Source organism: Salmo salar, chromosome ssa22, assembly GCF_905237065.1.
Source record: "Salmo salar chromosome ssa22, Ssal_v3.1, whole genome shotgun sequence".
NCBI classification, from domain to species: Eukaryota; Metazoa; Chordata; class Actinopteri; order Salmoniformes; family Salmonidae; genus Salmo; species Salmo salar.
The window spans coordinates 13,618,222-13,638,687 of NC_059463.1; the positions used below are offsets into that span (position 1 = coordinate 13,618,222).

Genomic DNA, 20,466 nt, shown 5'->3' on the forward strand with positions numbered 1-20,466 from the left:
AAAACGTATCGTTCCTGTATCGTATCGGAGACCATGAATCTAGATACGTATCGACATATCTTGAAGGGAAAGATGCCATCCGTCATCCACCATCCACAGTGCAGACGTCATCAGCAACCTTTGACCTTTGTTCCTTTCCCATCCCCCTTAGCCCCCAAATGTTTCTGTAACGTAAAGAACTATCATTTGACATCCAAACAGATAGTGAGAGGAGTTATATGAAACAATGAAGCTTTGATATCAATGTTAATGTTATCAATGATCCTTTATATGTATTAAAGCTAATTAGGTATATTTTACGAAAATTAAAGGAGAGCTTCTCTGTCACCAAACCAAATGACGCCAAATCGAGTTACTGCAAGCGGCAACCATTCGATTCTGACAGTAGAAGTCCAAAGCTTCTATTTTCACCTGTCATTGTCTAATATTTCACATTTGTGGCCTTGACTCTGCAGTACATTCTACTGTATGAACATGATGCAGTCTTAGTTTACCCCAGAACAAAGGTCATTGCCATTTTTTCCTCTGCTGATTAAATCTCACACTCTTTTGCAATCAATGCATTAAACTTAATATTTCTGTCTTTAATTTCATATCCGCAACCCAATCTCCTTGTTTATACTCATAGCGATTACGCTAACTGCAGTCAACCTTTACTGACTGCCACCCCTACCATACAATTATTTACTTTAACAACGTCCTTTATTATTAAATACATTTTACAACCTCATTATTTGTATCTTAATGTTTCCCTGTGTCATGTGTTACTTGAGCTAGCTTAATTCTAAACTATGGCTTTCAAACTGCAACCTGCCCAAAATACATATGAATGAGACACAAAACTTCACAAAGAGAGCTCTTGCTTGCATCAAAAGTTATTTACCTGCTAGGCACCCCATGAGTGACTGCACCAACAGCAGTTTCCATAGCAACGTCATCTTCAGTTTTGTGGGGTCAAAGTAGACTCACATCCAATCACAAATGTATGGAGGAATCCTTTCGGTACCTTTCTGGGTCTTCACTCTGTTCAAAAAAAAAACAGGCGAAATGAATACCATGATAAGATTGAAAGACAGTCTTTTATCAGAACTTGAGAAAAGTGCTGATAAAGGACTGTAAAGAATTGTAACATTTTTTTATACTTTTTTTTTATTTTACCTTTATTTAACTAGGCAAGTCAGTTAAGAACAAATTCTTATTTTCAATGACGGCCTAGGAACAGTGGGTTAACTGCCTCGATCAGGGGCATTGATTGAACATTAAGAGAATTGAAGGAATTTGATGACATTTCTCACTTCTGATAACATTTCAAGGACTAAGGAAATGCTTTTCAAAATGTTGCCCTTTACAGCAGCATGTAGCCTACTGTACACATTCAGTCATGTGCAGCGCTTTCATACCCCTTGGCCTACTCCACATTTTCAGGTGTAACAGCCTGAATTCAAAATCGATTAAATATATGTTTTTCTCACCTATCTACACACAAAACAAGATAATGACAAAGTGAAAACATGCTTTAAGTAATGTTTGCAAATTCATTGATAATGAAATACATAAATATCTCATTTACATAAGTATTCACACCCCTGAGTCAATATTTTGTAGAAGCACCTTTGGCAGCAATTACAGATGTGAGTATTTCTGGGTAAGTCTCTAAGAGCTTTCCATACCTGGATTGTGCAACATTTACTCATTATTCTTTTCAAAATTCTTCAAGCTCTGTCAAATTGGTTTTTGATCATTGATAGACAACAATTTTCAAGTATTGACATAGATGTTCAAGTAGATTTAAGTCAAAACTGTAACTCGTTCACTCGGGAACATTCACTGTCTTCTTGGTAAACTACTCCAATGTACTGGATTTGGCCTTTTGTTTTCGGTTATTGTCCTGCTGTATTAATCTCCCAGTGTCTGGTTGAAATCAGACTGAACCAGGTTTTCCTCTAGGATTTTGCCTGTGCCTTTTTTTATCCTTAAAAACTCCCCAGTCCTTAACCATTACAAGCATACCCATAACATGATGCTGCCAAGACCATGCTTGAAAATATATAATGTGTTGTATTGGATTTGTCCCAAACATAACACTTTGGGACAAAAAGTGAATTGCTTGGCCACATTTTCTGCAGTATTACTTTAGTTCCTTGTTGCAAACAGGATGCATGTTTTGGAATATTTGTACTATGTACAGCCTTCCTTCTTTCAATCTGTGAATTAGGTTAGTATGGTGGAGTAACTACGATGTTGTTGGTCCATCTTCAGTTTTCTCCTATCACAGCCATTAAACTCTCTAAATGTTTTAAAGTCCCCATTGATCTCATTGTGAAATCCATGACCGGGTTTCCTTCCTCTCTGCCAACTGAGCAGCTTTAAGTCAAAACTGTAACTCATCCAGCCCTTTGACAACTCAACAGCTTCTACCCCCAAGCCATTAGACTGCTGAACGATTCAAAAAAATTGCCACCGGACAATTTACATTGACCCCCCCCTGTAAACTGCTGCTACTCGCTGTTTGTTTGTTACCTATGCATATTCACTTCACCCCTACCTACATGTACAGATTACCTCAAATAGCCTGTACCCCTGCACACTATCTCGGTACCGGTGCCACCTGTATATAGCCTCGTCATTGTTATTCTTATTGTGTTACTTTTTATTATTACTTTTTATTTTAGCCTACCTGGTAAATATTTTCTCTTCTTGAATTGCACTGTTGGTTAAGTGATTGTAAGTAAGTATTTCACAGGAAAAGTCTACACTTGTTGTAGTCGGAGCATGTGGCAAATTAAGTTTGATTTGATTTGAGTTAGGAAGGATGCCTGTATATTTGTAGTGGCAGGGTGTATCGATACACCATCCAAAGTGTAATTAATAACTTCACCATGCTCAAAGGGATATTCAATGTCTGCTTTTTTTCTTTTTATCTATCTACTGTACCAATAGGTGCCCTTCTTTGCGAGTCATTGGAAAACCTCTTTGTTCTTTGTGGTTGAATCTGTGTTTGAAATTCAGTGCTCGACTGAGGGACCTTGTGTTAAACACTATTATTGCAAACAGTGAGTCCATGCAACTCCTTATTTGACTTGTTAAGCAAATTGTTACTCCTGAACTTATTTAGGCTTGCCATAACAAAGGGGTTGAATACATATTGACTCAAGATATTTTAGTTTTCGTTTTTTATTAATTTGTAAAAATAAAATATAAAAACATAATTCCACTTTTATATTATGGGGTATTGTGTGAAGGCCAGTGACAACAAAATCTCAATTTAAGTCTGTAACACAACACAATGTGAAAAAAGCCAAGGGTTATGAATACTTTCTGAAGGCACTGTATATTTAGATCTAGTAAATGATGGATGTATAAGAAATTAAGCCTTGAAAGAGAAATGTGCAAAGAGATTGCCTTAAAGTATACATCAATGAATTAATTAAATAAATTAGTTATAAAATGACTCAATATTCTCTTTCACCAAATCCCTATTACATGTAACTCTGAGTTGACAGCATTGATTTTATAGAGAGATGCTGATGGGCTGGTTCAGAAATACTATACATTTTTTTAAACATACATTACTCTGCCTACCAAAGTCAAGCTGGAGCCTATTCTATGAACTAAAAAGTTAGAGAGGGAAAACAAAAAAAATAGCACTGATTTTCATTTTTGGCACAGCGATTACTACATGCCTTTCCATATCCATGACAAATACGGCTCCAGAGAATCCTATTTTTAAGCCTATTTTAGAAGCTCCCTCTTAAACATACAGTGGCATACCTACACAGAATAATACCCATTCACTTTTATGTTCATAAAGGTTGCAAGCCATAGCAAGAGATAGGGTGTGAAAAACTCCAGCGATCCCACTACAGTGTCAACGTCAGATGTGTTTTATTCCCCAGCAGAAATACCAGGGGTATCGGCATGAAATCAGTACCCAAACCTCAAAAGCCTGCATTGTGTCAGTGGGATAGTAATTCTCTGTGTGCTCCGGTGGGCCTTCGATGTAGAGAGCAGAAGGGAAGATGGGGGGGGGTCTGCAGGGGGAGACAAATAAAATCAATGCCATCCAGAGACGCAGTGTCCCATGGCAGTACTTTTAAAACATTAGCTTAATGTACCCTGTTGCCCTATAGACAATATACAGTAATGCTCTCTATTTTGGTAGAAAAGTAGTTAATGGTGAACTTTTAAACGTTACATGGTAATTTTGATGCAGGGCTTTTGTTATAGTCAGTCTTTGAATATGTATTACATATAGTCATTCTGCTGTTGAAAGACAAATATGATCCAATTACTGATTTATTCAGTGGCTGACACAATCAATTGCTGCATTGTTGAAATTTGAATTACAAATTTCCCTTTCATCTCGCCTGCTCAACACCAACCCCCAAAAACAACACATTTTTTTGAGAGGACTAAATAATATATATACACCACAGGAGGTTGGTTGCACATTAATTCCGGAGAACGGGCTCGTTCTAATGACTGGAATGGAATGATAATAAATACATCAAACACATGGTTTCCATGCCATTCCATCTGCTCCATTTCGGACATTATTATTAGCCGTTCTCCCCTCAGTATCCTCTGGTGATATACACAGAGTATACTAAACATCAAGTGCACCTTCCTAATATTGAGTTTTGAGTTGTATCCCCCCCACCCCGTTTTGCCCTCAGAAAAGCCTCGATTCATCGGGGCATGGACTCTACAAGGTGTCGAAAGCGTTCCACAGGGATGCTGGCCCATGTTGACTCCAATGCTTCCCACAGTTGTGTCAAGTTGCCTGGATGACCTTTGGATGGTGGACCATTCTTGATACGCACGGGAAACTGTTGAGCGTGAAAACCTCAGCACCTTTACAGATCTTGACACAAACCGGTACGCCTGGCACCTACCCTGTTCAAAGGCACTTCAATCTTTTATCTTACACATTTACCTTCTGAATGGCACACATACACAATCGATGTCTCAATTGTCTCAAGGCTTAAAAATCATTTTTTAAATCGGTCTCCTCCCGTTTATCTACACTGATAGAAGTGGATTTAACCATTGACAACAGTAAGGGATCATTCACCTGGATTCACCTGGTCAGTCTTTGTCATGGAAAGAGCAGGTGTTCATAATGTTTTGTACACAAAGTGTATATACTGTACCAGTCAAAAGTTTGGACACACCTACTCATTGAAGGGTTTTTCTTTATTTTTATTATTTTCTACATTGTAGAATAATAGTGAAGACATCAAAACTATGAAATAACACATATGAAATCATGTAGTAACCAAGTCCATATTATGTCAAGAACAGCTCAAATAAGCAAAGAGAAACGACAATCCATCATTACTTTAAGCCATTCAGAAAATGTCAAGAACTTTGAAAGTTTCTTCAAGTGCAGTCGCAAAAACCATCAAGCGCTATGATGAAACTGGCTCTCATGAGGACCGCCACATGAAAGGAAGCCCCAGAGTTAACTCTGCTGCAGAGAATAAGTTCATTAGAGTTACCAGCCTCAGATATTGCAGCCCAAATAAATGCTTCAGAGTTCAAGTAACAGACACATCTCAACATCAACTGTTCAGAGGAGACTGCGTGAATCAGGCCTTCATGGTCTAATTGCTGCTAAGAAACCGCTAGTAAAGGACACAAATAAGAAGAAGAGACTTTCTTGGGCCAAGAAACACGAGCAATGGACATTAGAACGGTGGAAATCTGTACTTTGTACTGATGAGTCCAAATGTGAGATGTTTGGTTCTAACCGCCGTGTCTTTGTGAGATGCAGAGTAGGTGAACAGATTATATCTGCATGTGTAGTTCTCAACATGAAGCATGAAGGAGGAGTTGTGATGGTGTGGGGGTGCTTTGCTGACACTGTCAGTGATTTATTTAGAATTCAAGGCACACCTAAACAACAGGACAATGACCCAACCCACCTCCAGGCAGTGTAAGGGCTATTTGACCAAGAAGGAGAGTGATGGAGTGCTGCATCAGATGACCTGGCCTCCACAATCACCTGACCTCAACACAATTGAGATGGTTAGGGATGAGTTGGACTGCAGAGTAAAGGAAAAGCAGCCATCAAGTGCTCAGCATATGTGGGAAGCTGTTGAGACCATGCCAAGAGTGTGCAAAGCTGTCATCAAGGCAAAGGGTGGCTACTTTGAAGAATCTCAAATATATTTTTATTCATTTAACACATCATACTTTGGTTAGTACATGATTCCATATGTGTATTTCATAGTTTTGAAAAACCCTTGAATGAGTATGTAACGAGTGCGCTGAGAGTCGGGAAGCAAGTTTAGGGAGTGAGTGTTTTAATAAATAAACGAAACACAAACAACGCACCGACATGAAAACAGAGTCAATAACACCTGAGGAAAGAACCAAGGGGAGTGACAGATATAGGGAAGATAATCAAGGAGGTGATGGAGTCCAGGTGAGTGTCATGAGGCGCAAGATGATGATGACAGGTGTGCAGGATAATCAGCAGCCTGATGACCTAGAGGCCGGAGAGGGAGGATACGTGACAGTACCCCCTCACCGACGCGCGGCTCCAGCCGCCGTCAAAGGGGACGAAGTCGAGGATCAGGAGCGGACCGGTCACCCCTGCTGAGGCACGGGAACCTGTCGAGTCAGCTGGGGGCGCGGGAACATGACAGACCGGCTGAGGCAGGGGAGTCTTGCGATCCGGCTGAGGCATGAGAGCCCGACAGGCCGGCTGAGGCAGGGAAGCCTGGCGATCTGGTTGAGGCTTGAGAGCCTGTAGCAGTTCCCGGACCCGACGTCATTTACTCTGACACAAATAAGAAAAAAAACACTCTTTGATGCTTCCCTTAGGTGAGGTGTTATTCTGTAACGAGTGCGCTGGGAGTCGGGAAGCAAGTTCAGGGAGAGAGTGTTTTAATAAATAAACGAAACACAAACAACGCACTGACATGAAAACAGAGTCAATAGCACCTGAGGAAAGAACCAAGGGGAGTGACAGATATAGGGAAGATAATCAAGGAGGTGATGGAGTCCAGGTGAGTGTCATGAGGCGCAGGTGCGTGAGACGATGGTGACAGGTGTGCGGAATAATCAGCAGCCTGATGACCTAGAGGCCAGAGAGGGAGTTTACGTGACAGAGTAGCTATATCCAAACCAGTGGTGTAAAGTACTTAAGTAAAAATACTTGAAAGTACTACCTAAGTCGTTTTTTTTGGGTATCTGTACTTTACTTTACTATTTATATTTTTGACATTTTTTACTTTTACTTCACTACATTCCAAAAGAAAATGATGTACTACTCCATACATTTTCCCTGACACCCAAAAGTACTCGTTACATTTTGAATGCTTAGCAGGACAGGAAAAGTGTCTAATTCACACACTTATCAAGAGAACATTCCTGGCCATCCCTACTGCCTCTGATCTGGTGGACTCACTAAACACAAATGCTTCGTTTGTAAATGATGTCTGAATGTTGGTGCCTGCCCCGGGCTATCCGTAACTTAAAATAATAAGAAAATGGTGCCGTTTGGTTTGCTAAATATAAGGAATTTGAAATGATTTATACTTTTACTTTTGATACTTAAGAATATTTTAGCAATTACATTTACTTTTGATACTTAAGTATATTTAAAACCAAATACTTTTAGACTTTTACTCAAGTAGGAAATTACAGGGTGACTTTCACTTTTACTTGAGTCATTTCTATTAAAGTATCTTTACTTTTACTCAAGTATGACAATTGGGTACTTTTTCCACCACTGGTCCAAACTTTTGCCTGATACTGTATGTATACTGTATATATTCTGTATGTAAATATGAAAACAATGAGCTTAAAACAGAGTACCTCTTTTTAGGGGTCTAAAATGTTTGCACAGACTTCTAAGGAATAACAGCTGATGTTTGAGGTTTTGTTGGTTCCTCTGAGGGTTATCTTAGAATATTTACACTTTATTGGAGCGGTTCCTCTTACGGACCGTGTCAATGCATATTTACACAAAACCATACCTTTCCTTCAAATACCACATAAACAATCTGAATAAACCCGCATTGCGGTTTTCCTTGAATTGATTAAATTTAGGAATTTGTTTCATTTACTAATTGTTTTGACAAACACATTAAAAAGTGCCAAATGGGAGAGGTATTTGGTTTTGAGTAGCAGGGAGAGGAAGTAAATATGTAAATGTAACACAGTGGGGGCAGGCAGTAAGATTTACGCAGCTTGCCATAGAGTCTGAGAGAAGAATACAGAATAAGTCTGAGGCAAATGTCAGAAGCTGCCTCTGGAAACACTGTGTACACTGGATAGAAAGGTATTACAGCAATATGACAAGTTAAGTAATGCAATGTACCATTTGCAAAGCTTCTATAAAAAACAAGCTGCAATAATCTTATGTCCCTCGGGTAAATACATGTTTATTCATAGAGTAGAAGTATATAATAACCCACACCATCCCATTACGCCACAACCAGGCACTTGTTAGCATTTCACTATCGAAACAGAGGCAGAAGCAGCACTGAAAGTCTCCTTCAGTTCTTGCTTACTGAATCGTAATACTACATTTCAAAGAAATGCTTGAGTAATGCAATAATCATATGTTTCAAAACACTAGGAGCAGGAAATCAATATGGGACCAGAATATTGTATTTTCTTCACTTTCTGAAAAATAAGGACTGAGAATGAAGGCTGAATTTGTCTGAGTGGGTCACATTTAATATCTTATCTTAATTTATTTCAGTCAGTCTTCTAATGAATCCCTCTCCTTCAAGATTGAAGCGTTATTTCCTCACTCTGCTTGTTGACAATATGTATTTCCTTTAGCATCAGCTGGAAGAGCTGGTTGCAAGATCAACTAATCATTTGGACCACCTCAATGACATGCATAACCTTGTATGCCTTGTCTATATATGGCTATTTCTGTAAATATCATTTGTTTATATAGTAACACATCTGTTCAAAAATGAATTGCCATAATTACATTTGTTCAGTTCATGCAAGACAGTTTCAGTTTCCATTCGTACTCATTAAAATGTACTGAAGACTGACTGTATATTATACCACCGTAAATTACAAATGAATGACACACAAATCATGTTTGAAAGTACTTACATTTTTGGCATTATGGCAGACGTGTTTAATGTATGCAAAGGATCAAAAGATATTTGCAACATTTAAATATGCTGAAAAAATATATTAATGCAACAGGTAAAGTGTTGGTCCCATGTTTCATTGGCCGAAATAAAAGATCCTAGAAATGTGTTTACACCCCTGTTACTGAGCATTTCTCCTTTCCCAAGAATCCATCCACCTGACAGCTGTGGCATATCAAGAAGCTGATTAAACTGCATGTTCATTACACAGGTGCACCCTGTGCTGGGCACAACAAAAAGCCACTTTAAAATGTGCAGTTTTGTCACACAACACAATCCCACAGATGTCTCAAGTTTTGAGGGTGCGGGCAGTTGGCAAGCCTCCAACAACGTTTTAGAGAATTTGGCAGTACGTCCAACTGGCCTCACAACCGCGACCACATGTATGGCGTTGTGTGGGCGAGCGGTTTGCTGATGCCAACGTTGTGAACAAAGTGCCCCATGGTGGAGGTGGTGTTATGGTATGGGCAGGCATAAACTACGGACAATAAACACAATTGCATTTTATTGATGGCAATTTGAATACACAGAGATACTATGAAGCGACCCTGAGGCCCATTGTCGTGCCATTCATCCTACGCCATCACCTCATTTTTCAGCACGATAATACATAGCCCCATGTCGCAAGGATCTGTGCACAGTTCCTGAAAGCTGAAAATGTCCCAGTTCTTCCAATGTCCCAGGCTTGCATACTCACCAGACATGTCACCCATTGAGCATGTTTGGAATGCTCTGGATTGACGTGTACGACAGCGTGTTCTCGTAATCTTCCAATATCCAGCAATTTCGCATAGCCATTGAAGAGGAATGGGACAACATTCCAGATGCCACAGTCAACAGCCTGATCAACTCTATGCGAAGGACATGTCGCGCTGCATGAGGCAAATGGTGGTCACACCAGATACTGACTGGTTTTCTGATCCACGCCCCTACCTTTTTTTTTGTGTATCTGTGACCAACAGATGCATATCTGTATTCCCAGGCATGTGAAATCCATAGATTAGGGCCTCATTTATTTATTTCAACTGACTGATTTCCTCATATGAACTGAAACTCAGTAAAATCTTTGAAATTGTTGCATGTTGCATTGATATTCTTCTTCAGTATAGCTTTGTAGCCCGAAGGCTGTTCTGTGAGAAGCTTTGCGATGTCCAATGTCTTTCATTTGTAGTGTGACTTGGTAAAATGGAGACACGTCGTGATATTGTACCAAATGGTGCGTGGTGAGGAGGTCAATGGAGGTCAGATTACTCAACCATTGATTAGCTTTCCTGAATGATATATATCTACGGTATACTTACCCGGATACATACATCATAGCATATGCCTATGGTGATGTGTTATTATGGTAATAATAACACATACTTATGAGACAAAGGTAGGCTCAAGATTTACACATTTACAATACACTATGCCTCAATAGAGTTGAGAGAATGACAGAATGAGTTATTACATAAGCTACTGTATAATTATCAGATATTGTATTTTACTGCGCATTCGTAATGCTTCAGTAATGACTACAGGTGTCCTAATTAATCAGAAACCATGTGAACTTCAACTGTGATAAAGGTGTTGACAGACATGGTCTACCGGACATTTATTTACTTTGAAATCTTAACTGGGATGTCTCTCTCTCATTGTCCTGCCACAGAGACTATTGATGTAATAGAAAGGTCCAAGGAGCACCCACAGCGAGTTCACATCATGACAGTATTACAACAGTCCCTTCCAGGGTAAAGCACATCCATGAATGGGATCAGAAACGTTACAAAACTGTTGTAAGGAAGTAAATACAATAGCTACATATAAGAAAGGAGGGTGATTCCAGCATAATGGCACGCAAAATCACAACTTTTTAATGTCTCACAGACTGGACAAACAAAATAGAAATGAAGCTTTTGATGTGTGTGTCTATAGTACCAGTTGGGGGGAGTGTACAGGTCATTTACGAAAGTTACCAGAATCTTTAGTCATTTTGGCAATTAACAGGTAATCAATGGCAATCGGTGGTAAATGTAATAACTTATACTTGAATAACTTTTAAAAAATGTATTCATATATAGTATTTTTTTTTTATATATGTGTCCATATTGTCCATGCGTTTCTAGTGGATAGACCAGATGGTTCAAGAGAAAATAACATAATTCATGAATAAAAACATCAATTAACTCTGCAACTCTTCCAACTATTGACTTTTTTCACGATTGCCACCAGTTTGGTGCCAAAACAACAACAAAGACATTGGCATAAAATATATAAAAGTGTGTAAAAAATATATAAAGAATATTTCATGCTGAAACCCTCATATTAAACACAGATGGTTGACGGTTAATATTTAGGGTAATGTTTTTCAGCTTTGTCATATATTTTGTTATTTTAAAAATCTGTGTATTTTAGTTTTGATATGCTTTACATGTGATAAGGCCACACAGAGGGCCCGAGATAATTACAGACACCTGTGATAATCTGAAGTAGCCAAAAGCGCCTCTAGACATCTTGTGACAAATTACATAAAATCCTTTAAAGTTACCAAACTTCTGGTAGTTTACTGTTAAACTTAGAATGTTTTCAGTAATATACCCTCACTTTGAAACCTTATGTATACACAAAAAAGCTGACTAAATACTGGCATGATGGAGAAATAAAGCTGATAATGGATGTTACATTCTGTGAGTTAGCATGAATAGCCATTTTGAAGAAAAGGCTTGGCTGAACACAAAAACGATAATAATATGAAAAAGTCATTGCAATTCTTACTTTAGAGAGAAAAAAATGGCCGCTATGGATGGTACACCCTCCGTTATGGATGTTACAGAGTCTGAAATAGACATAGTTGTGTTTCAAATATTAAAACACTTGTAAAAAGCAGTTGCTTTCTCAGATCTGTATTCAAATAGTTTTGAAAAGTTGTCCCTTTGTTTTTTTTACCCCTTTTTCGTAGTATCAAATTGGTCGTGACAGTCTTGTCCCATCGCTGCAACTCCCATACGGACTCGGGAGAGAGCCATTTGTCCTCTGAAACATGACCCTGCCAAGCCACACTGCTCGCTGAACCCAGAAGCCAGCCGAACCAATGTGTTGGAGGAAACGCTGTGCAACTGGCGTCACGAGTCACAAGGAGTCACTAGAGCACAATGGGACAAACCCTCTCCTAACCCAGACAATTGTGCACTGCCTAATTGACCCTGGGATCGAACTGTAGTCTGTAGTGACGCCTCTACTACTGCGATGCAGTGCCTTAGACTGCTGCACCCTTCCGGAGGCCTCAAAGTAGTGACTTCCTGAAATCTGTATTAAAATAGTTTTCAAAAGTAGTCCTTTTTTTGGGGATCTGTATTCAAAAAACAAACTGGATCGATCTCTCATTCTACAAGTGTCCTACCGCACGGAGAAAACGCAGATGGTGAGACACCCGGCTTGAAGTACCTGCCTCCATACGGCCTGATCTGGCTTCTCAGCTCCCCCTGTTCACCACCTCCCCCTGTTCACCACCTCCCCCTGTTCACCACCTCCCCCTGTTCACCACCTCCCCCTGTTCACCACCTCCCCCTGTTCACCACCTCCCTCTGCTTAAGCCTTGTGCTATTGACTGTTGTACCATGCGTTTTAGGCTTGAAGTACTCCGAATTGTGGAGTCCAGACTTATACTCGTGTCATTCATATTTTTTATTATTGTTTATATAGCTTTTTAAGCATCTTGAGATTTGTTTACTTGGATGTACTATGTACTGCAATTCAGCATTTAGCTGCCAAGTACGGCCTAATTGTAAAAATGAAATGAACTACTACATGGCTCACAATGTATGGCAATCAACCTCCGAAAATACATATACCTACATTCTCCTTCTCATGGTTCTTTGTATTGGGATGTAACCAAGCTAAGGTAAGCTATGGCGACGGTGAAACACTTCATGTCTGTGAGAATCTCATAATACTCTGTCTGGAACCAGTGTGTTACCTTGGTTTGACTTGTTGTATAACCACCATAATGAACATCAGAACAAAGGAGCAGACAGTTTAGAGCTAAAACACAGCACACAAATCCCTTTCTTCGCCTTATAAGCTAGTGTTTCATGCAGCAAGCGTCTCATGAGTGTCAAATAGAATAATCCTAAAGCGGTGCAGCCTCTGCCAGCTCGAAGCACAATAAACAGAGTCACTACTATAAAACTGCTCAACTATCAAGATGTCCAAGAGTGCTATTGATGATACAATTGCTGTACTGTTTAAAGATATAAGAAATGATTCAAGAAGCCTGTCCTGATCAATAAATATTCCAGTAATATTCACAAAAATAAAGATTGAATATCAAAAGGATTTGCCTAGAACTACAAGCTACAAGTATCAACTTCAAGTATTAATCACTTCTCAAATCAACCAAACCAATTCCCATTCGTATGCATGTGATTTAGTAGCCAACTCCCCTGACTATCGTTGCCGTGCCATGCTATGCCAGACATATGGCATGGCAGCCATAGTCCGGGGGATTGGCTAAAGCACTAACATCCCTGAAACTAGGCTACAACATCATTGCCTCATATCACTAACAGAATGGTACCATCATCATCTGTTCCCTGATAAAAGGACCAGCTGAAACACAGTGGGTGTTATCGGTGGTGACTAGATGTTGGCAGTGGACAGATAAGGCTCGTAGACCATCCAGGGTGATATTACAGGCTTCATTACTTACATCATCATGTCTCTCAATCCCCTACTCACTGTGGTGTCGCGCACCAGCTGGATTACAATAGAATGTGTTTCCTCATTATAAAACCCAATAAAAGCTGAACAACTGGAGTCGTGCGCAGTAATTCAACTCCATATAATGAGGTCAAAGAATGCAGCATTAGCCTTTCTGTGAAGTCGAGAATACAGCATCAACATCAACACCCCAAACCACGCTTGACATGGATGCTTGAATTTCCTTGTAGGAAATGCAGCAAAAAGAAAGAGTATTTCACACAATGACAGTTGTGCCAGCGCTCCCTTATAAAATAGATATTCATCTCAACATGATTCACATGGATAAATAACGAATATAAAGAAAAAAAATTGTTGCATTCAGAGGAAATTGAATCACATTCAAGGCTCACTGGTACAGTACATCATAACTCGCCTGCCATACAGGACAGTATATGGACATTTCCATTGATAAAATGACTGTATGAAATAGACTATTTGGATTCTTCAAGATGGTTTAAAGCGATCGTTAGGGATTTTGGCAATTTGAATCTACTTCCCCAGAGTCAGATGAACCCGTGGATGCCATTTTTATGTCTCTGTGTCCAGTATGAAGGAAGTTAGAGGTAGTTTCACAGGCCAAATGCTAACTAGCTTAAAATGGTATCCACACGTTCATATGACTCTCGAACTATCCCTTTAAATTGCTGACCTTTTTAACATGGCAAGCAGAGAAGAGACTTTTCATAATCTGCTGTGACTGATGTGTATTTGACAGCAGATACTTCATTGCGTGTTGCTTTGTACATTTATAAGGCAGACTAGATAACGCTGCTCGCTGCATACACAGTACTCTATAGTGGGTTATATACACATCAACTAAGCCATTCTGGTGGCCTACTTCCCTTGAATATAGCTGTCAATTATTTCACCTCATGAGTCATATTTTCCTGCTTTTCTAGCATGGATAGTGTGTCCACCAGTGTGCTCCTGGATAGCATTTCAACACTGAATAAACATTTTCATATAATTCTTAGCCTGTTCTGCCCTTTCAGCTGATGTTCTGTCAATCACCCAGGTAAGTCCCCATGTTTAAAATGCACCAGAAAGAGGAAGGACTCCCTTATTGCTTAATCGCAGCTCTTGGAGGTCATTGTTTTGCGATTTGCATGTAGCTTTCATAAGCTTCTACAATTCCTTGAAAACATTAGCAAAAACATTTACACTCATAAGAACAACAGGGGACATTTTGCTATCTGTATAAATGAAAGCAGTACACGAAGAGTGCTTCTGCTGTGCAGTGTCAAACCTTCCAAGAAATGTATGTAATGTATTGCTCTGAATATTCATAATTAAACAAAGATAGCCATCAGCAGACTGTATGCTTCACAATTACTACATAAATAACACAGGCTTTGGATACAACATACTATTCATAGGATGAATACCAGCAGTCTATATTCATATGAATTGATACCGTTGCGTTCTTCATAATGAATTGTCTAAAGTCTACAGAATGCAGACTGTTGTGAATCAGGATATTCAAATAGCCTTGTATTTGTTTCTGGTCGAACTTGTTTTACAAGATTGTATTCTATCAAATCAAATTCAATCCACCAGAAACCATAAAACAGTGCCAGAACATTGTGACATTCTGTTGAGTCATCTAGTGATCCCAATTCATCCAACTTTTCTTTCATCTCAACTATGTGAAAAGAAAATAACAATGCCTTCTGGGGCATGTTGTTATTATTAAGCATATTTGTCTTCCAATAAATGGTGTGGGAAAGAAGGCTCACAAATCACAGGCCCACCCTATGGGGGGGGGATACAATTTTCTTCTAAAAAATAATTGCAAAATCAGAGACTTTTCCCCAGTGGTACAACGATAACAAAGTGTTAAAAGATCAAAATAATTCCCTCATCTTCAATTTAAGCGCATTCTGAAGAAAAAACACAAACCTGCCCTCTTGCTGTGATAGCTTGGAAATTAGTTGTTAGAAGCCCTCACATAAAGCATAGTTAATAATGCAATAGTTCCAATGCTCAGATATTTACACAAGCTGGTGTTAACCTTATTAGGCCTTCAATCGAATCTGTTCCCAAGGAGGGACTGTATCACACCATGTTTGAGTAAGGAAGTGATGCAGGAACAACACAGTTTGTACCATACCCCAAGGATTGTTGTGTCTCTAAGCCAAAAGCCCACATCTAGCTCTAACATATTTTCCAACATACTGTAGCTAAAGCACAGGATTGAGGCAATATGAGTGGAATACAGCTAGGGTGTTAACTAACTGAATGATGAAGCAAGACATACTGCAGGAGATGGAGCTGCCTTGATGTAGAAGATGTCATAATGTAACTACTGTACAAGAGCAAAACCAATTCACTATCTCATTTTATCTACTTACAAATGTATACATATTGGATGTTTAACTAACCTTAATAACTATGTTATTACATTACAAACACACTGTATTTCCAACTTCAAAGTCTGCTAATACCTCAATTCAGACAATACTTTTATGGAAAGATCTGGACAGAATTCTCCTTTCCCATCCCCTAAAGGCAGGAGGTAAAAGGTGGCAGACATGATTTACCATCCTGTAAGAATAGGAGATTTGTTGTATTGAAATCCAATCTACGGTCTGTGAGACCACAACACCTCCAGCTGTAGACTGATCTCTTAGAGCTGACCAACTGCCTCTCAGCAAATAAAAAGCCTTTTAACACAAATTGCCGTTTTTGGCTTTTTCACCTTTTATGAAGAAAAAAAACAGGACAGTGCAGACAGATGCATTAGGAGGTAGGCTGATTTTAATTGTTGGGTCATTGGGCCACTGAAGTGTCGCTAGCTGGGAATATAGTACTTGAGTAAAACGATGAGCTATTGTAGGGCGAGCCAGCCCCCGAAGTGACTCTTATCAAGTGTATGCAAGAGGTTTTATTGCCTTCTCGGGAATACAGCCTTCTCTGTGTTGCTCAGGCCATCCCCCATTCTGTCACACATCTGTGAAGCAGAGGTTCTGTTTTCTTTACATCCTGTAGGTCTGATATCTGATTGGCGGTTAACTTTACAGTAATACTACCTGCAAACAACTCAGATTTCAAATCTAACATGGTAAAATGGTTATAAAAGGGTCTTTCTGGTGAGACTTGTGCTAGTGAGATACCTACACTCTCTCTCTCTCCTCCTCATGGACTCTTGGGGCATGCCCTTTCAGGCGATGACTTCTCTCCCTCTTGATCATGCCTAGAATAATGCCTTGTAATGCTTGTAAATGCTTGGTAACTTAAGCTTATGCCTTGTGTGTGAATCATTCATTTTACAATGTTAATTAAATATTTGCTTTTGATATTGACAATTCTTATTCCTTTCTTGACCTTTCTATTACTGTAACTTAACTATAGTATCTTGCATATTTCTAAATCATCTTTCTGGAGTCAGAAAACCATTTAATGGGATAATTGCTTAGTCTTATTACGGGTCGTATGTGAGATATATATAATACAAATATGATAAATATTACTCCACTGGTTCATTGTGGTAGATCTTTATTGTTATTCTTCCGTATTCAAGAATACTGACAGTTCAACAAGTTCAATGCTTGAGCTGAAGTACAAGGACCCTCTGTCCTGGTCTAAACTTTTCAACAGATGAACCTTTTACTGCAGTGGGCTAAATTAGGGTCACACAGAGTGTTTCTTGGTAGTCTTAAACAAATCTACTTTGAAAGAAAAGTATATACCCTACGATGTAACTGCAATGATGAGATAGATGTTCTTCTTCGTTTTTATGTTTTATTATCTCGCTGTCATACTGTGTTCAAACGTGTTGGATATTGCCTAGCCATCTTGTCTCAAGAGGACCCCAATGTAAACAAGTCCCAGACTTTATTGTGCGTTATCCTCGATGATTTTACTCATGTGCATGTATGGCTTTTCAAGTTTTATGTGTGCTCGTTTTTTTTTTTTTAAATGGTCAAATGAATAAACTAAAGTCAACTAAAATGCACCTCACACACATGGTTATAGGCTTTAAAACAAGAGATATAAAGTTCAAATGTATTACATTTTGAGTTGAAGTCAGAAGTCAGATTTGAAGTCAGAAGTTTACATACACCTTAGGCAACTACATTTAAACTCAGTTTTTCACAGTAAAAATAAGTAACAATTCCCTGTCTTACGTTAATTAGGATCACCACTTTATTTTAAGAATGTGAAATGTCAGAATAATAGTAGAGAGAATTATTTATTTCAGATTTTATTTCTTTCATCACATTCCCAGTGGGTCAGAAGTTTACATACACTCAATTCGTTTTTGGTAGAATTGCCTTTAAATTGTTAAACTTGGGTCAAACGTTTAGGGTAGGCATTCCACAAGCTTCCCACAGTTGGGTGAATTTTGGCCCATTCCTCCTGACAGAGCTGGTGTAACTGAGTCAGGTTTTTAGGCCTCCTTGCTCGCACACACTTTTTCACTTCTGCCCACAAATTTTCTATGGGATTGAGGTCAGGGTTTTGTGATGGCCACTCCAGTACCTTGACTTTGTTGTCCTTAAGCCATTTTGCCACAACTTTGGAAGTATACTTGGGGTCATTGTCCATTTGGAAGACCCATTTGCGACCAAGCTTTAACTTCCTGACTGATGTCTTGAGATGTTGCTTCAATATACCACAATTGTCCTGCCTCATAATGCCATTTATTTTGTGAAGTGCACCAGTCCCTCCTGCAGCAAAGCACCCCCACAACATGATGTTGCCACCCCCGTGCTTCACGGTTGGGATGGTGTTCTTTGGCTTGCAAGCCTCCCCCTTTTTCCTCCAAACATAACAATGGACATTATGGCCAAACAGTTCTATTTTTGTTTCATCAGACCAGAGGACATTTCTCCAAAAAGTGAGATCTTTGTCCCCATGTGCAGTTGCAAACTGTAGTTTGGCTTTTTTATGGAGGTTTTGGAGCAGTGGCTTCTTCCTTGACGAGCGGTCATTCAGGTTATGTCGATATAGGACTCGTTTTACTGTGGATATAGATACTTTTGTACCTGTTTCCTCCAGCATCTTCACAAGGTCCTTTGCTGTTGTTCTAGGATTGATTTGCACTTTTTGCACCAAAGTACGTTCATCTCTAGGAGACAGAAAGCGTCTCCTTCCTGAGCGGTATGACGGCTGCGTGGTCCCATGGTGTTTATACTTGGGTACTATTTTTTTGTACAGATGAACGTGGTACCTTCAGGCGTTTGGAAATTGCTCCCAAGGATGAACCAGACTTGTGGAGATTTTTTTCTGAGGTCTTGGCTGATTTCTTTTGATTTCCTATGATGTCAAGCAAAGAGGCACTGAGTTTGAAGGTAAGCCTTGAAATACATCCACAGGTACACCTCCAATATACTCAAATGATGTCTATTAGCCTATCAGAAGCTTCTAAAGCCATGACATCGTTTTCTGGAATTTTCCAAGCTGTTTAAAGGCACAGTCAACTTAGGGTATGTAAACTTCTGACCCACTGGAATTGTGAAATAATTTGTCTGTAAACAATTGTTCTAACCGACTTGCCAAAACTAAAGTTTGTTAACAAGAAATTTGTGGAGGGGTTGAAAAACGAGTTTTAAGGACTCCAACATAAGTGTATGTAAACTTCCGACTTCAACTGTATACAGTACAGCACAGAAGACTGAAATATAACAAAACCGTTGACATAGAAACACCAGATTTCCTGCCAGCTTTTTTTTTTTTTATAATGTTGATGAATTATGAAATTATAAAAAATATGAATAACATTCCACCCATGAGGCCATTAGGTCATTTGACTGAAGGAAAGGTCTACTTCATAACTTCTTTAGATGCATGCTATCTGTCTGATTGAATTGTCTGCTTGAACAAGATGCTCAATGTTTTTTTTTTTTAGCAATGCTGATAGATTTACCACCACGTTACTTGACTTTTGAAATGCTTTTATATAAAAGTGCTGCTCCACAAAAACACCACTGCTGGGTTTTGTGCTGCTGTCAGCTAGTTCATGTTTTTAGAACACATGGAATAAAACATGATGCTGTACAAACAACCAATTTGTGTAAAAGAAGGTCAAAGGGTTAGAGCTGACAGGGATGGACAGTCAGGGATGTCCTCTTTCTCTGAAAAGAAACCCTCAGTCCCACACAGTTCTGTCTAAAAACACTATAAATGAACCATTGGACCTGACGCTACACTGGAGAATGGACCTGAGGGGTTGGCTGTGTCAAATGTCTCCCACAGTTATAACCCTTCTCAAACAAAACATAAGAGTATCTATTGTTGTGTCAGGGTGATTGATATGGGTATTCAAATGTAGAAATGTTCTAAAGTATTCATATATAGTACGTCTCTCCGCTATACCCATTTGCATACATATGGCAAGATTGCTGCCTACACCACTGACAACTCAGCTTGGCAAAAACAATGCCTGTTTCAAAACAATGACTGACACTACACCCAATGATCCCAATGAACAAACAATTTGGATCCTCGGCGGGCAGAGAACTAGAGAACACCCAGATATGACACAGGAGGTGTGTAAACCGCTGTCTGTGCACTGGCAAAGTAGTATCAGGGGCCTGCAGCCTCCTTCTCATCCATAATGATGTTATGAAGAATCACACAGCACTGTTTA

The 20,466-nt window shown here is 39.2% G+C and overlaps 1 protein-coding gene across 3 annotated transcripts in view; it reads right to left on the minus strand.

Moving 5' to 3' along the window:
• cntn4 (contactin 4) overlaps positions 1 to 20,466 on the minus strand; it is a 170,357-nt gene that overhangs the window by 144,807 nt on the left and 5,084 nt on the right. For all 3 annotated transcript variants that reach the window (XM_014166358.2, XM_014166356.2, XM_014166357.2), the window contains exon 2: positions 884 to 1,023. In XM_014166358.2, coding sequence (XP_014021833.1) covers positions 884 to 938 — 55 coding nt within the window. In that variant the 5' untranslated portion in view covers positions 939 to 1,023. The remainder of the gene's footprint in view (positions 1 to 883; positions 1,024 to 20,466) is intronic.